Source organism: Melopsittacus undulatus, chromosome 17 (assembly GCF_012275295.1).
Source record: "Melopsittacus undulatus isolate bMelUnd1 chromosome 17, bMelUnd1.mat.Z, whole genome shotgun sequence".
NCBI classification, from domain to species: domain Eukaryota; kingdom Metazoa; phylum Chordata; class Aves; order Psittaciformes; family Psittaculidae; genus Melopsittacus; species Melopsittacus undulatus.
The window spans coordinates 4,547,318-4,567,835 of record NC_047543.1 but is presented as its reverse complement, the minus strand read 5'-3'; the positions used below and the strand labels follow the sequence as shown (position 1 = coordinate 4,567,835).

At 46.4% G+C, this 20,518-nt stretch overlaps 1 protein-coding gene across 1 annotated transcript in view; it reads right to left on the bottom strand.

Annotated features, from left to right (window-relative positions):
- TANC2 (tetratricopeptide repeat, ankyrin repeat and coiled-coil containing 2) overlaps positions 1–20,518 on the bottom strand; it is a 210,615-nt gene that overhangs the window by 21,801 nt on the left and 168,296 nt on the right. Inside the window, exons 16-19 of the mRNA XM_034070068.1 lie at positions 7,843–7,951; positions 3,781–3,903; positions 2,545–2,781; positions 799–984 (exon numbers count right to left, since the gene is read on the bottom strand). Of these exons, the coding sequence (XP_033925959.1) occupies positions 799–984; positions 2,545–2,781; positions 3,781–3,903; positions 7,843–7,951 (655 nt within the window). The remainder of the gene's footprint in view (positions 1–798; positions 985–2,544; positions 2,782–3,780; positions 3,904–7,842; positions 7,952–20,518) is intronic.

Genomic DNA, 20,518 nt, shown 5'->3' with positions numbered 1-20,518 from the left:
TCTGAATACACAGAGGAAAAGGAACAGCCTTTGCCTGGCACCCTGAGCTCAAGTAAGTATTCTACAAGAGATCAGTCACTGAACCTGATAAAGGAAAACCCCACAGCCATCCAAGTGTCTTGATATGAGCGCCCATGGTGAGCCTGTGTAGTGTCAGGTCCTTAGAACTGCGTCTATCCTGCTGCAGTGACCTGACACATGCTATGGATGTGCCTCTGGGAAGAGGTGAAGCCAAAGTGAGGTATTTGGATAAAGAGAAACCCCTCTTCAAGGGATGGAGAAGGAGAAGGGGCTGCTGTGGGCTGGGGCTCTGCTGAAGGACCGGTGGTGGTGGTTGACTCGGCAGTTAATGCTTGGACTCTGATCTTAGTTCTTTTCCAATCTCAGCAATTCCATACATCATTTCCTACATCACAAATCTGTATCAACGTGACAGGAGGAAGCTCTTTGGCTCTTCTCCCTCCTCCCTGCCATACAGTCCAAAGCTACATGGTCTCACACTCCCCTAACAGCACTAGAGGAGCAGTGTTAGCTGCGTGCTGTTTATCCAGCTCTGCTTAAAGGTTTATTCTAACAACTTAAAGGCTTGTTATGCTTCCTCTCTTGGACACTTGCCCAGATCAAAGGGATTGCCAAGGATCTGTGAACCCTGCTGCCTGGGAAGGGAAGGGGAGGAAGAGTAGGACAGAGCTATTGATCCACCTCCAAGACCCTCTTTGGTCAATGCTCTGGCTAGCAAACATAACCAAACCTTGGTTTCCCACCCCACAGAGGCAGTGCTGTGCTGGTAGTTCTTACCTCGGTGTAACCCATGCTGGCTGCAGCGATCAGTGCCTGCTGGATGGCATGGCTCTTCTTAAACACTCCCTGCTGCTGCCCAGCCATGGTCCAGTCACACTGGATCAAGAACTTCACCACCTCCAAGTGTCCTCTGAGAGCAGCATGAACCAGAGCGCACTGACCGTTCTTGTCCAAATGATCCACCTTGAAAAGAGATGACAAAACACAATTAAACAGGCAAAATACTTTCATTTCCTCAGAGTTTCCATCTTGGATTCAAATACTGCCACATGTGCAGTATATGTGCATTTTTCTGGTCAATCATCCCTTCCACGACCAGAAAACAACCATCCCCAAAGAACTCTGCCCCAGGCTTAGGCATCCTCTTGGCCACAAGTGTTTGCTTTGGGTAAGTTACCACTAAATCCTCAGCTTTCATCAGCTGCCTGCAGACTCAATGGCTGCAAAAGCATTTTTCCCCTTCATGTCCTGAAGTTGTGTTTCCCAGGGATTGAAATCATACACACTGCTCTCATCGCCTTCATCCAAATCCACACAAGGAAAACCAGCTTGTTTTCCAGATACCAGTGCTTTGCAGAGCCACAGAAGTGCCTCAGCCTGCAGTCGAATGCACTGACATGAACCCAGGGCAGGCACAAATCAGTTGGAAACAGTTTGGTGCTTGGCAGCCCTAGTGGAACTTCCCTGGTTGGCTTTGCAGGACAGGGCATGGTTTTCACTCAATGCCTGAATACATCAGCTGGGATTTCTAGGTCCTACCCCAATACCTTGGAGAAACAGGACAGGCAGATCAGGGACTGTCCTCCTGCCAGCAAACCCTTGCAATGCTCTGCACCATATTATTTCTCATTACTCCTATTAGGAGAAATAATGATTATATCAAGATATTCTACTGATTTTATAGTGATATAATACCTATGAGAGATATTTCTTATAACAGATTAATATAACTAATATATTAACATTTCTCAACCCAGGCAGCAGTCAGTGTCGCTGTTTTCTATGCAAGAATCAAACATCTTCGCCTTCAAACCAAACCCAGCTGGTTTGGGGCTATCTCCTCAATATAATTAGGGATACCCAAGGAAAGCTACGAGTGGCAGCACATTTACATTTCATTGTGTAGCCTAAATCTTCCTCTTCTCTGGGCTGGAATGCTGCTTCTTGCCAAGGAGTGCCAGGGAGTCACCCATCTCAAAATATCCCAACAAAGGCAGAATTCCTTTGTTTTTTCATACTGTCCTTGCATTATTACAGACAACATGGCAGGATTTAACTGTAGTCCTTAAGCCATCCCAAGACTCATAGCAGAACCATAAAAACCCATGTTTTGCTTTCTGAACTGCAGCTAAACATATAGAGCAACCACAAATTGCTTCCAGGAGGCTCCACTTCAAAAATCAGTGCAATTGTCTTCTTCAACAACATACTGAAGCTTGACTCATGCTATACAATTAAAACTCCAAACACTCACCACAAAGCTAAACAAAGGGTGTTTTTCTGGGATCAGTCTAAGAGGAGTGTGTGGAAAATGTGTCTCAAGGAGGCATCTCAAGAATGCCCCGTGCCACAAGAGCAACGTTGGCATTTTAACCTCATGAGGTTCAAGGACCAGAAGCAAAGCAGAATCCTGGAGGATATTCCTTACAGCAAGCATCACGCATCCTGCCTGCAGCTTGTGCCCTGCCTTGCACCAACATGGACCAGTTGAAATCAGCTTTTAGAGGAATGTGATCACTTCACCTTAGCCCGTTTCTTGCAGAGCAGCACAACGATGCTCAGGAACCCAGCAGCAGCCGCGTAGCCAAGGGGAGTGAGGCCACTTTCCGAAGCAGCATCTACATTAGCCCCAAACTCCAAGAGCAAAGCCACCATCTCAGTGTAGCCCAGGTGAGATTGGACACAGAGAATAGGGGCGTTGTTGAGAACCTCAGTGCGGTAATTCACGTTTGCACCTCCCAAAATCAGCAACCGACTGACCTGCAGAGGGAAAGAAGAGCTCCTGTTAGGTGGGCTTTATGGAGAGACACTGATTTGTTGTCAGGGCAAAGGCAGAACATAAAGCAGGGCCCAGTGCATATCTCCAAGCAAACAGCAAAGGACTTAAAATGCTAAGTAGAAACACTTGCCAAATATATGGTCCCACTTTAGGCAGAAGAAAGAGTTTAATCCTTCCCCTGAGGGCTGGTTAAGTGGCTTGAAGGGTGCAGAACAAAGTCACTACAGCCACGGTGCAGCTGGGGACACAGCATCTTTCACAGGAGAATGGACCTTAAATAACTCAATGGACCATCCTTCCTGTGGGATCCTCTCTTAGGATGGCTTTGCTTGTCCTGCTGCACTGCCAGGCTTGCACAGCTCCCTCTGTACATGGCTGCACTAGAACAGGCTCTATCTGCTGCTGGAGAGAGTGGCAAGGAAGGGACATGGGGACAGACCCCAGGCTCACCTTGCCTGTATGGGAAGGAGCTGGGGTAAACTTCCTTGCAGGAAGCCTGTGTTACTGTCTGAGATCCCTTCTGCTATAGAGAGGAAGTCACTTAAGCAAACACATTCACCCTCACAATGCAAATGGGCATGAAGTGTCTGAGCTAGCACAGGAGCACGTGCTGTTGAGTTTGGTGTCGCCTCCAAGTCAGTGCCTGTGACAGCCCTTTATGGGGCTGTCAAATTCCAAAGCCAGTTCTCACATCCCACAGCTCTGGGGAGGAAAACCTCAAGTGAACCATTCCGCACAGGCACAACTTCCCTGTTCACTCACTGCAATGAAAAGGAGACCCCTGGTTAAAGCAGAAGAGTTGAGGGCTCATCCCAGCCAGTAGCACAATCCCAACTGAACTGGTGGGCTCTCTCCAGCTCATGGGAATGCCCAGCACTGCCTGGATAGGAGCACTGCCATAGGCAGGCAGCTACAGTGAACTGGGAGCTTCTTGTGTGAGTTCTGAACCACCCCACCCAGCTCTCCTCCTCCTTCAGTACCTTGATGTTTGGGGTGTAAAGATTCCTCAGAGATGCCAAAGCCATGGAAAGACCTTCCGTACTGTAGGAGATCCAAAGCCCTTGCAGGATGGAGGAAGATACCCCAACCTTTTTACTCAGCCCCTAAAAGAGAAAAGATGATTTAGATCCAAGCTTACAAACATGCTCAGTTACACAGGGTAGATCCTTTTGGGTCTCTGGACTTCAGAGAGTTTCAAGACACTAACAGCTATAGGAAATAACTTGCAAAGGTACGGTAGCCATTTCCTCCCTCTAGGAAAGGCAGGATTAAACTGTGAGTAACCCAAACCCACTCAGTCTCATGCTAAGGAGCAGAGCAGGCTTCTTTTCATTGTTTTCTTTTAGTAAAGAACACATTATTTTGGCAGAACTGATTCACAAAGTTATTATCCAAACTGTTACACAAGATGACCATACCTGCTCCTGATAAGATTAACTAAGGAAGTCTCAAGCTCAGCCTAGAATGGTATTCCCCTACCTCACACCAGACTGTCTCCAACCCTTCTGGTTGACGTTCATGATCACACTATATGTAATATATAGAAGGCTTCCCTCCCTCCTCTTGAAGGAGCAGAACTGCTCTGGAGCCGACAGATGGGAGCAAACAGCTGGATGGAAGAGGTGAGGGATGGGGTTTGCAACTCCAGCAATGAGCTTCATGGTGTGATGTGGGTACATCCTCTGTGTTACTGTTCTGCCATCGATTTACCAGTAAAGCCTGCTGTTTCCATGGAAACTCTGCAGACATTTTTAATCCTGTTTTGATATGCAAACCCTCATTTCTATCTTCCTTGCAATGCTGTGTGGTCATTTCTAGCTGTGCAAAGCAGCAGGATCCCATCTCACTTTTGTATGCCAGACTGACACGGATGGTGTGGGGTGTTGGAGGGAAAACCAGCAGCAGAAGGAGGGATTTGTCTCCTCTAAAGGAAGATGTGCAGGAATCATCATGTAAGCCCACTGCTGGACTCAGTTGCAGACCTCTAATACCTACGTGTGAAAGATACTCTGAAGCATCGCACCAGCCATCAACACATTTGTCACTTGAAACCGTTTTACCATGGCAAGAAGCAACAGATCAGACAAGCTCTTATAAATAACAGCTCCCTGTGCTCGTTCCCTTCAAAATTCAGGCAGCTAAAGAGAGAAAAATATCTGCTTGTGGAGAGAGGCAGAAAAAGAGCTCAGGAATTTCAGCCACCATTAAACGCTGCTTTGGAAATGACACAATGCAGGACATTAGAGGCCACTATTAAATTAACTCAGTACAACTGGGCAAATGGAAACCCAATTTGTTAATCAATGGTTAAAATAACTTAAAAATAGCTATAATAGTACCAAACCCAGAACTAAGCTGTTTGAGTCACTATCAAGATCAAGGGAAATAGTATGTATTCTCAGAATAGCCATCTGTGAATAATCATATAAGCTATAAAAATCTTTACCACTGCGTTAGAATACATACCCATAGATATCAGTGCAAGACATAAAAGGTGACATTTAGCCTTTCAAGAATAAATACATTCAATACCATTCTCATTCAGATACTGAAACAAATCTGTGCTAATTGAGCAGCCTGGTCTGGTGGCAGGTGTCTCTGCCCATGGCACATGGTGTTGGAACTGGGTGATCTTAAGGTCCTTTCCAACCCAAACCATTCTATGACTCTATTTCTCCTTTTACAGGTCATATATTGCTTTCCTAGTTCCCTTTTGAATCCTGCAGGAAATGCAAACCCCAGCTGGATGTAACATCAAACTGAAATACCAGCAGTGGGGGATGAGGGACACCTAGTTCTTGATTACTGGCATTAGAACTAACTAAGATGAAATTAAAAGACTTCCCTTTGGTTGACAGGCAAAACAGACATCAGCCTGGAGTTCGGGTCTTCTTGTATCATTACTGCACATTTCTCATCATGCCCTTTCATTCCATGCCAGGCTTTCCAAGCTGGGTTTCCATATGCTCCTGTTAAGACTGGCAATTGCTTTTAAAGACTAAAACAGTTGTACTTTTGGGGGTTTTGGTCCCCAAACTGTTTGAGGTTGTTTGTGTTTGTCCTGGATAGGACCTAGGAGATCTCAGCCATGAAGGGAAGAGGGGAGTGTGAAAGCTTCTTACCACCTGCGTGTTGGGTCATCACCTTGTGTCTGAGCATCACTGCTTTTTTACACCTGGGAATTCTGAGTGTCCCAACATTACCTTGCACAAGGTATCCCTGGATATGAACTAATAGGGACTGGGGAAGGACAAACAAGTTTTCTGCACTAATCACAGCCTGTCTCTAAACCCAGCTCTCAGTACTCCCTGGCTGGCCAAAATGCTTTAGCTCTGTTCCAACCCTCTCCTTCATGATGGGTACATTAAATGGAATTCCAATGGCATCAGGCCTACATAAAAACCTTCAAAATCAGGCTCTTTGTGTCTGCAGAAAGCTGCTATTATAACACGAGAACTTCAGGAGAAGCACACTGAACTGATGACCTGACATGCTCCCTATTTGGCAGAAACCCCAGGCCATCCTGGTAATGGCTGCAGCAAAACACCAGGCTGAGTGAAAAGCCTGAACGGAATAAACCATGTTTGTTCAGAAACAAATACAGTCAGGAACATCAGGAATGGGGACCTGTGCCCATGCTCTTGGAAATCCTTTTCTGAGATCTTAAACGTGGGCTGCACTGATGAGTTTGATGCTCATCAAGCATCACGAAGCTTGATGCTTCAGCACCTAATACAGCTTTTGTTTCACTCAGCAAACCTCAGGAAACACTTGTTCAAAACAGGAATAAAGGAAAAGCTAAAGACAGAGTTTTCCAGTGTTTTTAATCCAGCTAATCCAAACCCTTTGGAAACTTTCTAGTACTTCTAAACAACATGCTGTTATGCTTCTCTGTCACCGAGACATATGAGTCCTGCAAGGACTGTGCCGAGTGATGATGTGAAACAGACGGCTTGGCTGATATTTGCCATATGCTAATTGGCATTTTCTCCTATTGTAAATATTGCTCAATTAAATGTGGAATCTACGGGCAACTTGTCCACTTAATGGAAAGTGGCATTTGTTTAGAGCCTGAAACCCTAGTACGTGTTTCTGCTATGGAAGTGTGAAGATTTGGAACCAGATTTAGAACGTAAATGGCAGCTGAAGAGGAAACTCACTGCTGAATGTGGCTTTGAGAATGGAACTCTTAAGTTTCAGTATTATACACTGAGGGGGTAATGTGCTGATTTGGGGTTCCTCCCCCTTGGTTCCAACCACTGCCTTCCCAAGCTTTGCTACTACACCTGCTGGTGGATTAGGCATAGGGAGCTCAATAAATAACACCAACATGACCGACACAAGGCAGTAACTATCTGCTGTAGGGATATAAGGTTTTTCAGTCTGTAAAATCATATATGGACCAGATAAAAATACAGCCTCATTTTTGAGCTGTGGCTGCCCCATCCTTGGCAGTGTTCAAGGCCAGGTTGGACATAGGGACTTGGAGCAGCTGCTCCAGTGGAAGGGGTCCCTGCCCGTGGCAGGGGTTGGAGCTGGAGGAGCTTTAAGGTCTGTTCCAGCCCAAACCAGTCTGGGATTCTGTGATTCTATGACTTCCACCTTCTGGTGTATGGGCCAACTGGCACTAGAATGGTACTTAGTTTATGCGTCGCATTGCTGCTCACACTGAAGCTTGCTTTTCAGTTCTCCAGGTCCTAAATGTCTGTGTGAAGAGTAAAATGGACCAGCCATTGGATAATAACAACCACATTTTCTCTTGACAACCTAAATGTTACAGATTACATGGGAAGAAACCTCTTAGGGTACAAGTCTGAGGTAAGGAGGCTATCAGCTGAATTCACAGTCTGAAGGATGGGTTAATTTCATGGATTTCTCCTATCCCAATTTTCTAAAGCCCTTTTTACACGTTTCAGCAGCCTGAAGCAATCATAGTTCTTACAGCAACCCGAAAACAGGAAGAGCTTGAACACTGCCAGAGCTGGCAGGTTACAGGCAGTGGGGAGGAGGTTAGCATAAGTCTTCACGTTCATTTTTCTTACCTTAAAAATATGTGCTTTGAGAATGTGATGTCCCAGTTCAATAGTTTGCTGTCGATTCAGTTTCCCTTCTTGACGGGAAAACCAAAAGGCAAGTAATGTGTGGCCGCTCCTGAAATCAGAAGAAAGCCTACATTAGGATTTGCTTGCTACAGCAACAAAACAACTTGGGATAACATTAGGAAATGCTTTAGGAAACAGAGCTAGGCTAATTCTCAACACCAACTAATTGCATCCTGTATTACTGGTGATCAGTGATACCTCAAAACCCCCAACTACAACAGCAGTGGTACAATTTCATGTAGTGCTTTGTCATTTTGCAGAGGAGATCTGGAGGATGATGCCTGGAATGCACACCATCAATCCTGAGATCATTAGAAAATGACCTATTTAACATAGCCACACTTTGAACACACACGTTCTTTACATGACAACCACATTCTCTACCCTCTGACAAGTCCTGCAGAGTGAAGCAACTTTTATTTCTGTGTACAACTCCTCCTAAGCACATTCTCCAGCTTTTCGAGTACTAAAGATGCTTCTGGCTTGAGGTGCCAGGTTGACAACCAAAGCAAATTAACTGAGCTACACCGAGCCCTGGTTAAGGCAAAGCATAATAAAAGAGGCAATAACTTCCTTTGCTAATGGTGATTTCTACTGACATTTGTTAAACACACAGACTTCCAGCTTGGAATTCCCAAAATTTAACATGGCTGAAGATTCCCAAAGATGCCAGAAGCTGATTCTCTGCACACACACACACAAGACACAGTGAAAGGATGTGAAGTAATGCAAACTACCTCTGTTAGAGCTGCTGCCCCATCCCTGGCAGTGCTCAACACGAGGCTTAGAGTAACCTGGACTAGCTATAAATGTATAAAAGCATACAGAGGATTGGAATTGGATGAGCTTTAAGGTTGTTTCCAACCCAAACCTGTCTGGGATTCTATTAATTCTATGGATGCAACAGCAGGAGATGCAGCAAGCAGGGAAGGAGGCCACCAAAGCTCCATGCTTGGACCTCCGTGGTCTGGGGTGTTGTGGTTTGCTTGGTTTTGCCAATAAACCTGTATTCTTCTTTAAGACTCTGGCTATTCCCAAAGGAGTACTTTTTAATCCACTTCATTTCTGGAACTTAATGGGACTACACGTAAAAGCAATCAAACCCCTTCCAGCCAAAGAAAATAGAACATGATACCAGCTGTGGCTTTAAAAGGGCTTTTAAGGACAAGGGAATGTTCCAAGCTCATCACTAGTTCATAAAGCAAAGAAGTACCTAGGCTGGCCAAACATCGAGTTCACAGTGTTCACAACGGTGGCTATTATTGCAGTGTATCCACATCCATGGAGAATGATTCATGTCTCAGAAGAGAAGGGAAAGACTTGCAATGCCATGGCCAGGTGTTTGGGAGGGACTCCCCCCAGCTCTGCCAATGAGCCTCCTTTTGGACCGATGATACATGGATTCATTTGAATCCATGCTCAATGATGCTCTGCCAGACCCTGTGGTACTGATAGGACATGGACATGTGCCTGCTGGAGGAGTGGGATGAAACCCAAAGTTTGCTTTCCAGGTAGGACTTGATCCCCAGGACAGGTGAAAGAGCACCACATCCCATTACATGTAATACACTGGTGAGTAATTCTATTGTGCCTCTCTCCAAAACGCCATTAAATGTATAGAGGCACCATCAATGCAAATAATAAACTGTTGTCTGAAATGTTTATATGCACTGATAAGACCCTTCACTCTTAGATGCCATGGCAGGATCCCATAGCACCACGCTTCCCATCACTGGAGAAGGAGGAGCTCCTCCAGATGGTGACTCTGCCCATCAAGATGTAGCTTCGATGCCTTTGCACACAGGGCAGTGCCACTGATTTCCATGCATCTGTGGTGTGAGAACCACAGAGCAGCAACAGAAGGGACAAAACATAAAAAGCTCAGAAAACAGAAGGGCCTTGGAAGTGATTGTAGCACCTTAAGTTACCCACAGCTTGTTGCTTTGCCTTTCTTTCACTCTTCCTCTCTTTGCTCCCTATCGCTGGAGTGGGAGAACTTCAGGTCACAGCCTTTGAAAGGAGAGACATAAATGCACTTGCTCATTACACTGATGAAGCTCCAGGAATGCCCATGGAAAGGAGAAATGGGTCGAAAGGAAACGAGTGACTATGAAACACAACAGCCTGAGTGTGGCTCAACAGAGCTGCAAGTGAAGGAGTGCGGCAACCGCTTGATGTTACCTGTTCCCTTTAGCCAGATGATGAAAACCTGAACCTGCTCTAGAACAATCAGTGCATCTCCACAGCTCATCGGATTCACAGCACTGCACTTGTGGTCTGGAGAAGAGCCAATGCTGAGGAGACCCAGCCATGGGAAGGATCTCCCCATTAGTGATGGGGAGTGATGGGGAGTCACTGGATTAAGATTCACTGGACAGGGTGCTGGAACATCCAGTCTAGGTCATGCCTTGGACCAGATGATCCTTGAGGTCCCTTCCACCCTGGGACTCTGTGACTCAATGATTCCATCTGCTACCTCCACTAAAAGGTTGGTGGTGCAAGTTCATTCAGAGCCACCAGCTCATTGCCCTTCCTGGGGAGATTCATTGGGAACCATGGCTTTCTGCTCCAGCTCAGAGAGTGGCTGCACATGGGACCCTGCAGCCACCCCTCCCTACCTCTGCAGAGGAGGAAATAGTGCCTGTTGTTTGCTTGTGGATGGAGAACTCTAAAACAATCTGGGCAGGCTCGGAACGAAGCTGTCACTACATGAATCCTAAGCATGAACTGAAGATCCAAAAGCTTCTAATGTACCTCATCTTTGCAGCAAGAGCTGAAGTGCAAGCCCCATCTGACACACAAGCCCAGGTTCCAGTTCGCTCCTATGCTGCTTCTCAGCCGCAGCTGGCAGGGTATTTACCTACATGTAATTATATGCATGGCTTTGGCTGTTATGAATAAGGGATGTATGAACTATTCCAGACTAAAGTACAGTCCTCACGTGTAATACATTCCCTTTGCAATGTTACCCAGACCTTGGCTTTGGGCTGGTTGATAAACACTTGCAGTCACCTGTCAATGTTAACTGCGTGCTAAACCAGACTACAACAGCCCAGGCTTTCTGTCTGTTGCTTCTTTCTCCTTTCTTTAACAGAGGATGGTAATGACATCTCCATCAGAGAGCGCAGTGAAATGAGCTGCTCTGAACTTCACTGCTGCAGAGTTTAGCAGCAGAGATTGTTCTATTTTTAATGTAAGGTTTCTTGTTGTGAAAAATGAACCATTCTGACAGCCTTTGGTTGCTCTCACAGGCTGCCTGTAACGGCCAGGGGTGCACATACATGTGTATATGTGCATGTACATGTATATAGAAACCAAAGATGAGTCTTCCTCCTTCCAAGCCCCGGCAGAGCACGAACCTGGTGCATGCGTACAGCAGCTGTAGGAAGGAGAATATAAGTGAAGACTACATATGGACACAATGGGATGCCGGATTCAACAGTGGTCCCTACACCTGCCTTACTGACCCAAGCTGAGCCACACAGAACTGTGGGAACAGTGCAAGGTGAGGTAGGGAGTTAGTACCTCAAGCACACCCCTCACTGTGCCCCTGTCCCTTGTGCTACAGATGGAAGTGGACAAGGTGTCACTAATGAAGTGACCAAAGAGGTGTGATGGAGCATGTGGAAACACAGGAGAAAATACTGGAAGCTCCCAGATCTGTGCTTCCTCTATACCTTTCTATCCCTCAAGCAGAGCAAAAGAGATTTAAAAGGGTGTAAAATGACTCTGGTGTTAAGGAATCACACTACCAGAGTCAAAACCAGGGGAAACAGTAAACGGGAATCAGTCCTGCTCACTTCTGAACATACCTAAGTCCAAATTCCCTGATGTACATCCACATCTCCCTTCTTCCAGCTAATCCCACACAACCATTCCAAACTCCAGAGATCTGACACTGTGCCCAGTGGATCTGCTCTTCCAAGGGACGTGTATTCATATTTTATTCAGCTCTGCAGAGAGCACAGAGAACAACGTCTGCTCTGACAAAGCCAGAGCTGCCTTTGCTTTCAGAAGCTGTCCAGCCTGCAGAAAGGCCAAGCCCTGCTCAGTGAGCTCCTCCTGATGGATCACTTAATCACCACAATTGATTTATTGCCTTAGTTCCCCTCTGATGTTGTAATTGTGAACGGGGAGGAATTAAGGTTCTACAAGAAAACTCACACAAAGCAGGGAACGCTCCTCAGCACACGATATTCCTTCCTACAGAATGAAACCCTGCTTGAATTTGCTGAGCTAACTGGGACAGTCAAGTTGAAAGGCACGAAGAACCTCTCCATCCCTCAGGTCACATCTCACTGCAGCGAGACAAGCTATGATCAAACCCCATCACCCTGCCTAGCAGTAACCAAGGACACAGCAGACGTGTGCTACCAATTCTAGCTGCTTCAGGAAACTGCAGACACATTCCTGATGAACAGGAGAAGAAACCTTTGGAGCATGGTTGCTGCTTGCTTTTTTAATGAAGCGGTTGTCTTCTTTGCACTGATGCATTTGTACCATAATTGCAGAGGAACACCCAATGTCTCAGCTGTAAACTAGAAACACATCATTCTGGGCATTAAACATGAGATTTCCAGGCTAAAATAGGCTATACCTGATTATCCAAGCTTTCTTTTATATAGTACTGATGATAAGCCTCAATCCATACATCAGCAGATGCATGGGTTAGACTTGCAAACCAAGTCCAGTCCAGACAAGGCTCAAGCTGTGTGTCAAGAGATGCATGAACCACAGACCTGCACAGTATGTCCTGGGTTCATGAAGCAAGTGTCTTAGGAAGACATCTGATCATGATTTAGTATTTCAACCATGATGTTATTGCTGCAGCAGTGCTGGACAGAGTACTTGTGCTTTACAGGAGCCAAAGCACTGCACAAAGAACCCATATCCAGTCATCACGCTCACTCTTAGCTCTTCATTACCGTTCCCCATGCCCTTGTGTAGTCTAAAGCAGTAAAAGCAGCAAACCCATGATTTGTGCAAAGCAGAGCTAAATCATTGCATGAACCACTCTTGAGCATTTGAAAAGCAGAAATGGAATCATTTAACATCATCTGCTCTATCCTTAAGAGCAATTTAATTTGAGTAACAGCATCTTGGTGATGGAGGACTTGACAGTTTCTGACATCTCATAAAGTCAGAGGTCACTGCCAGGGTGTGCCTTAACACCAGCAAAACCAATAGCATCTACACAGCTACAGTCCTGTTCACATCTACAGGGACAAGCTCTGAATTCAGCCTTGCCCCCTGTCCTCAGCCCCAGGCAGGCAGGGGAGGCTCACTAAGCCGCAGGTTATGTTACATACTTGGCTTATCACAGAGGAGGAGTCTGTCTGTAGTTTATCTGCGATAACAGAGCTGCATCCACATCAGGAGCTGATCCTGGAGAATCTCTACACTACATGAAACAATGGCAGCTGGCTGCCAAGAGAAGCAGCAGAGGAAAACCATACAACCCTGATGGCACCCTTCAGATTCCAGGTAACAAAGGACGCTTACAGGGATTTAAGAACAAAAAAAAGGAAGAATAAAGGAGAGAAAAAAGCATTTCCAAATGCTTACAGTCCCTGACTTAATGAGAGTTTAAAAGCCAGATCCAGAGAGTAAAGATGCAGATCCCTTGTCTCTGTTCAGTTCAGGAGGCTGCTGGTTGCCAGGAGCAGATTACTTTATATGCAGAGAAAAGCCTTGCTGTCCAAGAGCAGTGTGAAAAGACTGCTGGCATATTTAATGTTGGATGGGCAAAACCAACACCTTTCAGTGAGCTCTCCAGTGACTACACAGTTAACACACAGAGAAGATCTCAACAGTGATACGCGTTCTGTTCTCATTCAACCTGACGTGATTTAAGATATATGGGGTTAGAGAAGAATGGGGAATGTGATTTGGAAGTGCTTTACTGCTGCTCTGACCAGAGTAAATGACCATGGAAAAAGTAAGATGGAACAAAGTCAGGGCTACTCTCTCCTGAGCTGCCTTGTGCCAGGAGTGGGTCTTAAAGAGTTGAGGAATGAAATAGCAAGAAGAAGTTAAGCAACATTTCTTTCTTTGGTCAGCACTGCTATTGTCTCTGATTAACTCCATTTCCCTCTTCTCAGTGCCCCAGAATGGATTATTCTGTGACTACTCCTCTCCATGTAGATGTGGAAATGGAACAGCATGCACAAGTTTACAGTCCAGAAGAGAAAGATTTTATGAGGACAGCAACTTGAGACACTAAATATATTCAAACCCCCCCTCTGCATCCAAATGCTTACGCTGCATGTCTAATGAGCCAGTTAAAACAAGCTGCTCTACTGATGTCCTTTATGGTGGTAGTGATCACATCTGCTCTCCATCTCATCTGTTGTGATTTATAGTCTGTCTCTTCTCTGCTCCTCTTCCAAGTAGCACTGCAGCTGCAGCCCTGCCCACACCTCAGAGGAGAAACCTGCAGCTAAGGCAATCCACCTCCTCGCTAGACACTGAGCTACCATGTGAGTGGGTCCAAGCTTCCTTCTCTTCTGCATGCACCCAGTCCTGAACCCCGTATGACACTAGCATTGGCTTCTGATGCTCAGAGAAGTCCCCTTACAGGCACCCAACTCACTACCAGTGGCTTTAGTAGTTTAGTTTTAGCCCTGTGTTTCTGCATGAGATTAGAGTTAACATCTAAGACACAGGCAACAGACACTTGTTCAAGGCCAGGTTGGACAGGGCTTGGAGCAACCTGGTCTAGTGGGAGGTGTCCCTGCCTATGGCAGGGAGCTGGAACTGGATACACAGTAAGATCCCTTGGAACCCCAGTCAGTCTGTGATTCTACAAGTTTCCTACTTTCATTTTGCTGAGCTATTGCCCATGTTACATTCCAGAATGTACTCTTAGGGTAGAAATCATGGAATCAGAAACCATCACTGAGGAAGTCAGATGGGAAGCCTGAAAGCTGGATCCTCAGAGTCAGCACTCCCTCAGGTCTCTACCGCTTGGTGAACAGATTGTGTTTGCCCCTCGAGTTAACTGGAAGACACGATGATGGATTCATCTTTGTAATGCAAAAATACAGCACCTGCTATGAGCTGCTTGAGGAGTCAATGACAAGAGCAAGAAACATTGAACTGTCATTGTTATGCTATGGGTAGAGATGAAGCCCTGCCACAAATCACAGCTACGCCACCACTTGTACCTTCTGCCACAATGAGAGCTGGGGAAATGATCTTCAAACACCAGAATTAATGACACCAACTCATCACAGGCCTTGCACACATTGCAGATGACTGCACAGCAGCCGGGGCAAGGGGAAAACCTGACCTCATGTATTCTGGTGCCATACAGCTGGAGAGGGCAGAAGACCAAATCCCAACATATCCCTTGTGGTGCTGCTGATGCATCAAGTGCTGGCACAGACCTCGACCTGGGGGCACTCAGAAAAGCCCAGCATGAGCTACAACACATGCAAAGCTCAAAGGCTGCCACTCTGGAGCCATGAGAAACACATGGAAAGAAGGAATTCCAACAGTAAAGCAGTGCTGGAAGCAGCTGTGCTCTGCTCCCTGCTGCATCTCAAGAGGCACCCCCATTGACATCCCCATCCCCACGAGGTGCTGGTGGGCACAGCATTAGTTTGAATCCTCTGCCAAAGTATCTGAGGGCTTCAAATAAATCCTAACCCCATTATTTTGCCTCACCTTGAGTTCAAAGAGCACCTTTGCTTTGCTGAGTAAAATCCATCCCATGTGAATGTGGGGAAAGCATTTAAACACATGAGTTATGGTAAACATTAGTCTAGGTCACGCTTTGCCCAGATGACCACGTAATCCTTGAGGTCTCTTCCAACCTGGAATATATGATTCTGTGATTCTATTATTTCAGCTAGCAGTAAGGCTTTTCAGAATCTTATAATAGAAAAGAGGAAGAAAGTCAACTAACCCATGCACTGCAATGACCAAGTGAGCTATGGATAGGTGATTTTTAAGCAGCTGATGCATATCATAAGAACCCACCCCCTGTTTAAAGCTGTTTGTAGTATCCCTGCATTTATACAAGTACCATTTCCACTGACATCTTTTCCTACAAGCCTTCTAAATGACATATCTTTCCACTGGGGACTGTTAGTTGTCCATCAGATTAAGCATCCCACGAAAACTCCCCATTTTGCTGAGGAATACATAAACCCATTAATTCTGTGTAGGGAAAGTCTCCACTTGCAGCATGCCTCCTAAGAGAAAAAGGGAACTGCAAAATGCCTACAAGCCAGCTCTGCTGGAAACCATGGCAACTCGGCATGTTGGACCAGAGCTGTTTGGATTGCTGCTCCATGCCAATCCATGCAGTCTGCCTTTAGTGGGAATTCGGGGACAGATTTGGGTTGTGGATGTAGAATCATGGAATGGTTTGGGTTGAAAAGGACCTTAGGTTCCTTCAGTTCTAACTCACTGCCATGGGCAGGGTTCCACTAGAGCAGGTTGCTCCAAGCCCCATCCAACCTGGCCTTCACACTGTGAGGGATGGAGCAGAGGAGAAGGGAAGAGATGAGGAGATGCCCTCACCACAATGATGGAACCACCTGTACTTCTCCCTGATGATTCTTTTTGTCATAGCCCTGGTTATGAAGTACCTTCTGATAAGGTCCATGACTGCATGATGCAGTTTTGGTGCACTGAAGAGGATATTTATTCCAGAGTACTGATTCCTCCTGCAGCATTTCCAAGCTGGAGTTTTCAGAGCCACATCAGCCCAGAGAACAAGGCTTCAACACCCCAGTTTTGAGAGATGCCAAATGCCTGTTGGGTTTTCCCCATACCCAAGCATTTGGCTTTACTGGAAGCCTGGCCACAGGTATGTGGGGCTTCAGAATAACACCACATCTGCAGTATCCCCAAGAACACTTTGGCATCTCCATGCAGTTCATTCTGAGTTCAGCAGGATATTCCTCCATCATCACACCAGTGACTCCTGTCCTCACTGCTCTTGGTCTTCTTGTGGAAGGGGAAGTATGAGCTGCTGTCCCCATCCCGTGGTAAATCACAGAGGAAGTGCAGTCAACCAACCACCTGTGCTATGGCAAGGAGGCCAAAGCACAATAGAGCCTTTGCTGCGGAACAGCTCGATTTCTGCACACAAAAAGCATTCCTCATCATGCTTACTCTGGCTTTAGTTATTGAGCCAGACATATGCAGGTAACAGCATGGAGAGTGTGTTGTCCCTTCCTTAGCTTTCCTGTACATGAAGAGAAAATGTATGAATCTACCTCAAACCCCTGGTTAGAAGAGCAGCATGGAGAGATCCATCTCCTCCAGCTTTATCTGTCAATACTGGAGACATCTCCTGGTGAGCCCATTGCCCCAAGCTCCCTGCATAAGTCAACAGGAGGAAATGCTCCCCAGACACTCTTCCTCTGACCTATTTTAGCCTTTTAGCTCATGATGAAATGAATCATTCTTATTTCTCTGCTCTGACAAAAAAGCAAGTCTAGACAAGTAACTCAGCTGTTGATACTTAAATCTGGATAGAGCGATTCCACTTCTGGGGTCTGTATCTGACTACAGCTCTCTTCCTGCCTTGCCAGGGCAATTCACCTCTGCATCTCTCAGTCAGCAGCAGCACAGGGACAGAACACTTTACTAGCACTGTAAACCAATGGAAAATAACTGCATGGAAGTTCCTGATGAAGTCCAGGCAGAAACCAGCACAGGTTACAGGAAGATTCAGGTTTGGAAATACAAGTGTAAGCCTGAACATACAATTACCACTAGTTCAGCATCCTGGCCTGTACCAGCACCAGTGTGGCAGCAGGGCAGTGGTTGTGCCCCTGCACTGAGCACTGGTGAGGCTGCACCTCGAATCCTGTGCTCAGTTCTGGGCCCCTCACTGCAAGAGAGACATTGAGGGGCTGGAGTGGGGCCAGAGAAGGGCAATGGAGCTGGAGCAGGGCCTGGAGCCCAGGGGTGATGGGGAAGGGCTGAGAGGGACCTGAGGGGTTCAGGTGGAGAAGAGAAGGCTCAGGGGGGACCTGATGGCTCCCTACAGGTGCCTGCAGGAGGGTGGAGCCAGGAGGGGCTGGGCTCTGCTCCCAAGGAACAAGGGATGGGACAAGAGGAAACGGCCTCAAGCTGCACCAGGGCAGGTTTAGATGGAGCTGAGGAACAATTCCTGCCCCAGAGGGTGCTCAGGCATTGGAACAGGCTGCCCAGGGCAGGGAAGGCACCAGCCCTGCAAGGGTTCACACCCCTCAGTGCCATGGGTTAGGGGTGGCCTTGGCACTGCTGGGAATGGTTGGACTGGAGGAGCTGAAAGGGCTTTTCCAGCCTGGTTGATTCTAGGATTCTATAATAGTGTTCCCCTTCAATGCCACTTGGTGCTTACTTTGCACAGGATCCTCAAAGAAGAGGGTTAGCATCTCAGCAGGCTAACCCAAAACCCTTGAGGATGGAGATCTACCCTCCTTCCCAGGAGGACATGGGAACTGTTTCTAAGGAAACAAGGAAGATTACCCCAGCTGCAGTGTGTGCACACAAGGCCCCTTATCCCAATTCCCTTCATAACATCCTCACACCTGGACACCCTGTCAGGGTAAGTCAATTCAAAGCAGCTTCAGAAAACCACATTTCACTTCAAAGCTCTTCTCTTGGGGGAAAACCAGCCTCAGGAACCTGACTTTTCACCCAGTGACATGGCAAGGTCAAAAAGCTTCCCACGAACAGTGTGTTTCTGCAAGTTTCCATGCAGTTTCCCTGTCTTCTCAGTTCCCAAGAAGGAATTCCAACTGGCTGGGAACAAACCAGACGCAGGCAGATTTTCATAGGCTACTCCTACGAGCTCTGTCAGTGGCAAGCTGTGCTTCTGTTAGAAGAACCAGAATGAAAGATCATCACTTATCGTAATCATTGCCAAGGGTTTACCATGCTCTGAGCTCAACATCTCATTTAGCTCTTTCCTAAGAGCTGGCCAGGAGGATCTGGAGAAGTGCAATTGCTGAATCTCAAGGGGTCCTCTCTATTAATCATTGAAATGGATCCTGTTTCATTATCTACCATCAGAGTATAATGCAATTAGTGTCCATTATACATTAGAGATATTTATTAGTCCTCCAGTACGTATGGACTCATACTCAAGGCAGTGGCAGCCCATTACACTCACTGTAACTTCTTTATCACCAGGGGTATGGAGCTGAGTGGAGCTAGCTCTGCAGGGATTCCCTACCTGCAAAGAGCAGGAGTGTTCCTTGTGCATGCTAAAGTCATCATTAATTTATCAAGGGAAATGGCATATATGGGATGAAAAGTGGTATCTGAAAGGCTCCTGAATGGTCTTGAGGGCAGAGAGACGTGTTTGTGATGTTCATGAAAGGCAGCACCAAACCTGAACAGAGATCCCTGCTGGTGACTGGTTGAGGAAGTACAGGCTCATTTGTGCTAAAATCACACGGTTTATGCTTGGTTTCAGTGCAAAACCCCCTAAAATGCAGCATGTTTGAGTTTCATTCCCAATCTGGCATTCAAAGAACATCCTCCCTCATCGCTGTGAGGATGGAGGAGGATTCCTGGACTCACAGAAGCAAAGCCCCACGTCGCCCAGCTGTATGCATTGCTATCACATGCAGCACCCAACCTATGCCAAGTGCCTTACTCACCAGTGAGCATCCTGCACCTTAATTCTGTTTTCCTAGTAGTGAAGCTCAGTTTGTCCCCTCTCTACTAAAAGACACAGACAGGCTGGAGAGGGTCCACAGAAGGGCCACAGAGATGAACCAAGGATTGGGAAGCCCTGTGCAGAAAGGCCAGGACAGCCAAAACCACAGGGACCACCAGTGCTGGGTAGGAGCGACTGGGAGGGAGAAAGCTGACACCTCCAGACAGGCATTGCAAACAGGGTGGAAAAGCATTACATAGTGACAAGCACTTAATGGCTCTGAGGAAGGATAAGTAAAGAACCAACATGGATTGATATAAATGCACCTGCTGCTGTGAGATGGTTTACAAAGGCTTTGCTTGACAGGACTATTGTGCACAAGCTACTAAGCCAGAGAAGATGCCCATGGGGAGGAGCTATACAGTATTATTCTCCTGCAGCCTGTTTACCACAAAACCTGAAGTGGTATATTACCCTGGCATTGCTAACAGCTAATAGCCAGGTTGCTATTCTGTTCCAGCAGATAACATCAGCCTCCCTTCAGAATGACCATAAGGTCTGGTATAAGCAGTGGCACAGCCTTGAATGTGAGCGTCTCCCTGATGTTTATCACCACATTGGAAGAAACAGGCAGCCAAAATGGAGCAAAGCTTGTGGGGATAAACCACTGGAACAAGCAGCAGTGTCTGTTCCCACTCTTCAGTAGAAACAAAGATAACCTGTTATAATGATAATTTGGTTTAGAGAACGTAAATCTAACCATGATTAAATTCTGCTCCCTGGGAGCTAAACCAACATTCAGCTGCTATCATGAAGACTACAAATGCATTCACAGCCCAGAACTGCTTCAGCCTGATTCTGTCCCTGATCTTGTTTTCAAAACGACATTTGCAAAACATGCATCCACACCGCTCATGTTTCACCTCCTTATCCTCTATTTCACACGGTTTTGGCATCTTTGAAGAAAGGGAGGATGATTCCCCCTTTCTAGGAGTGCTCTGCCAA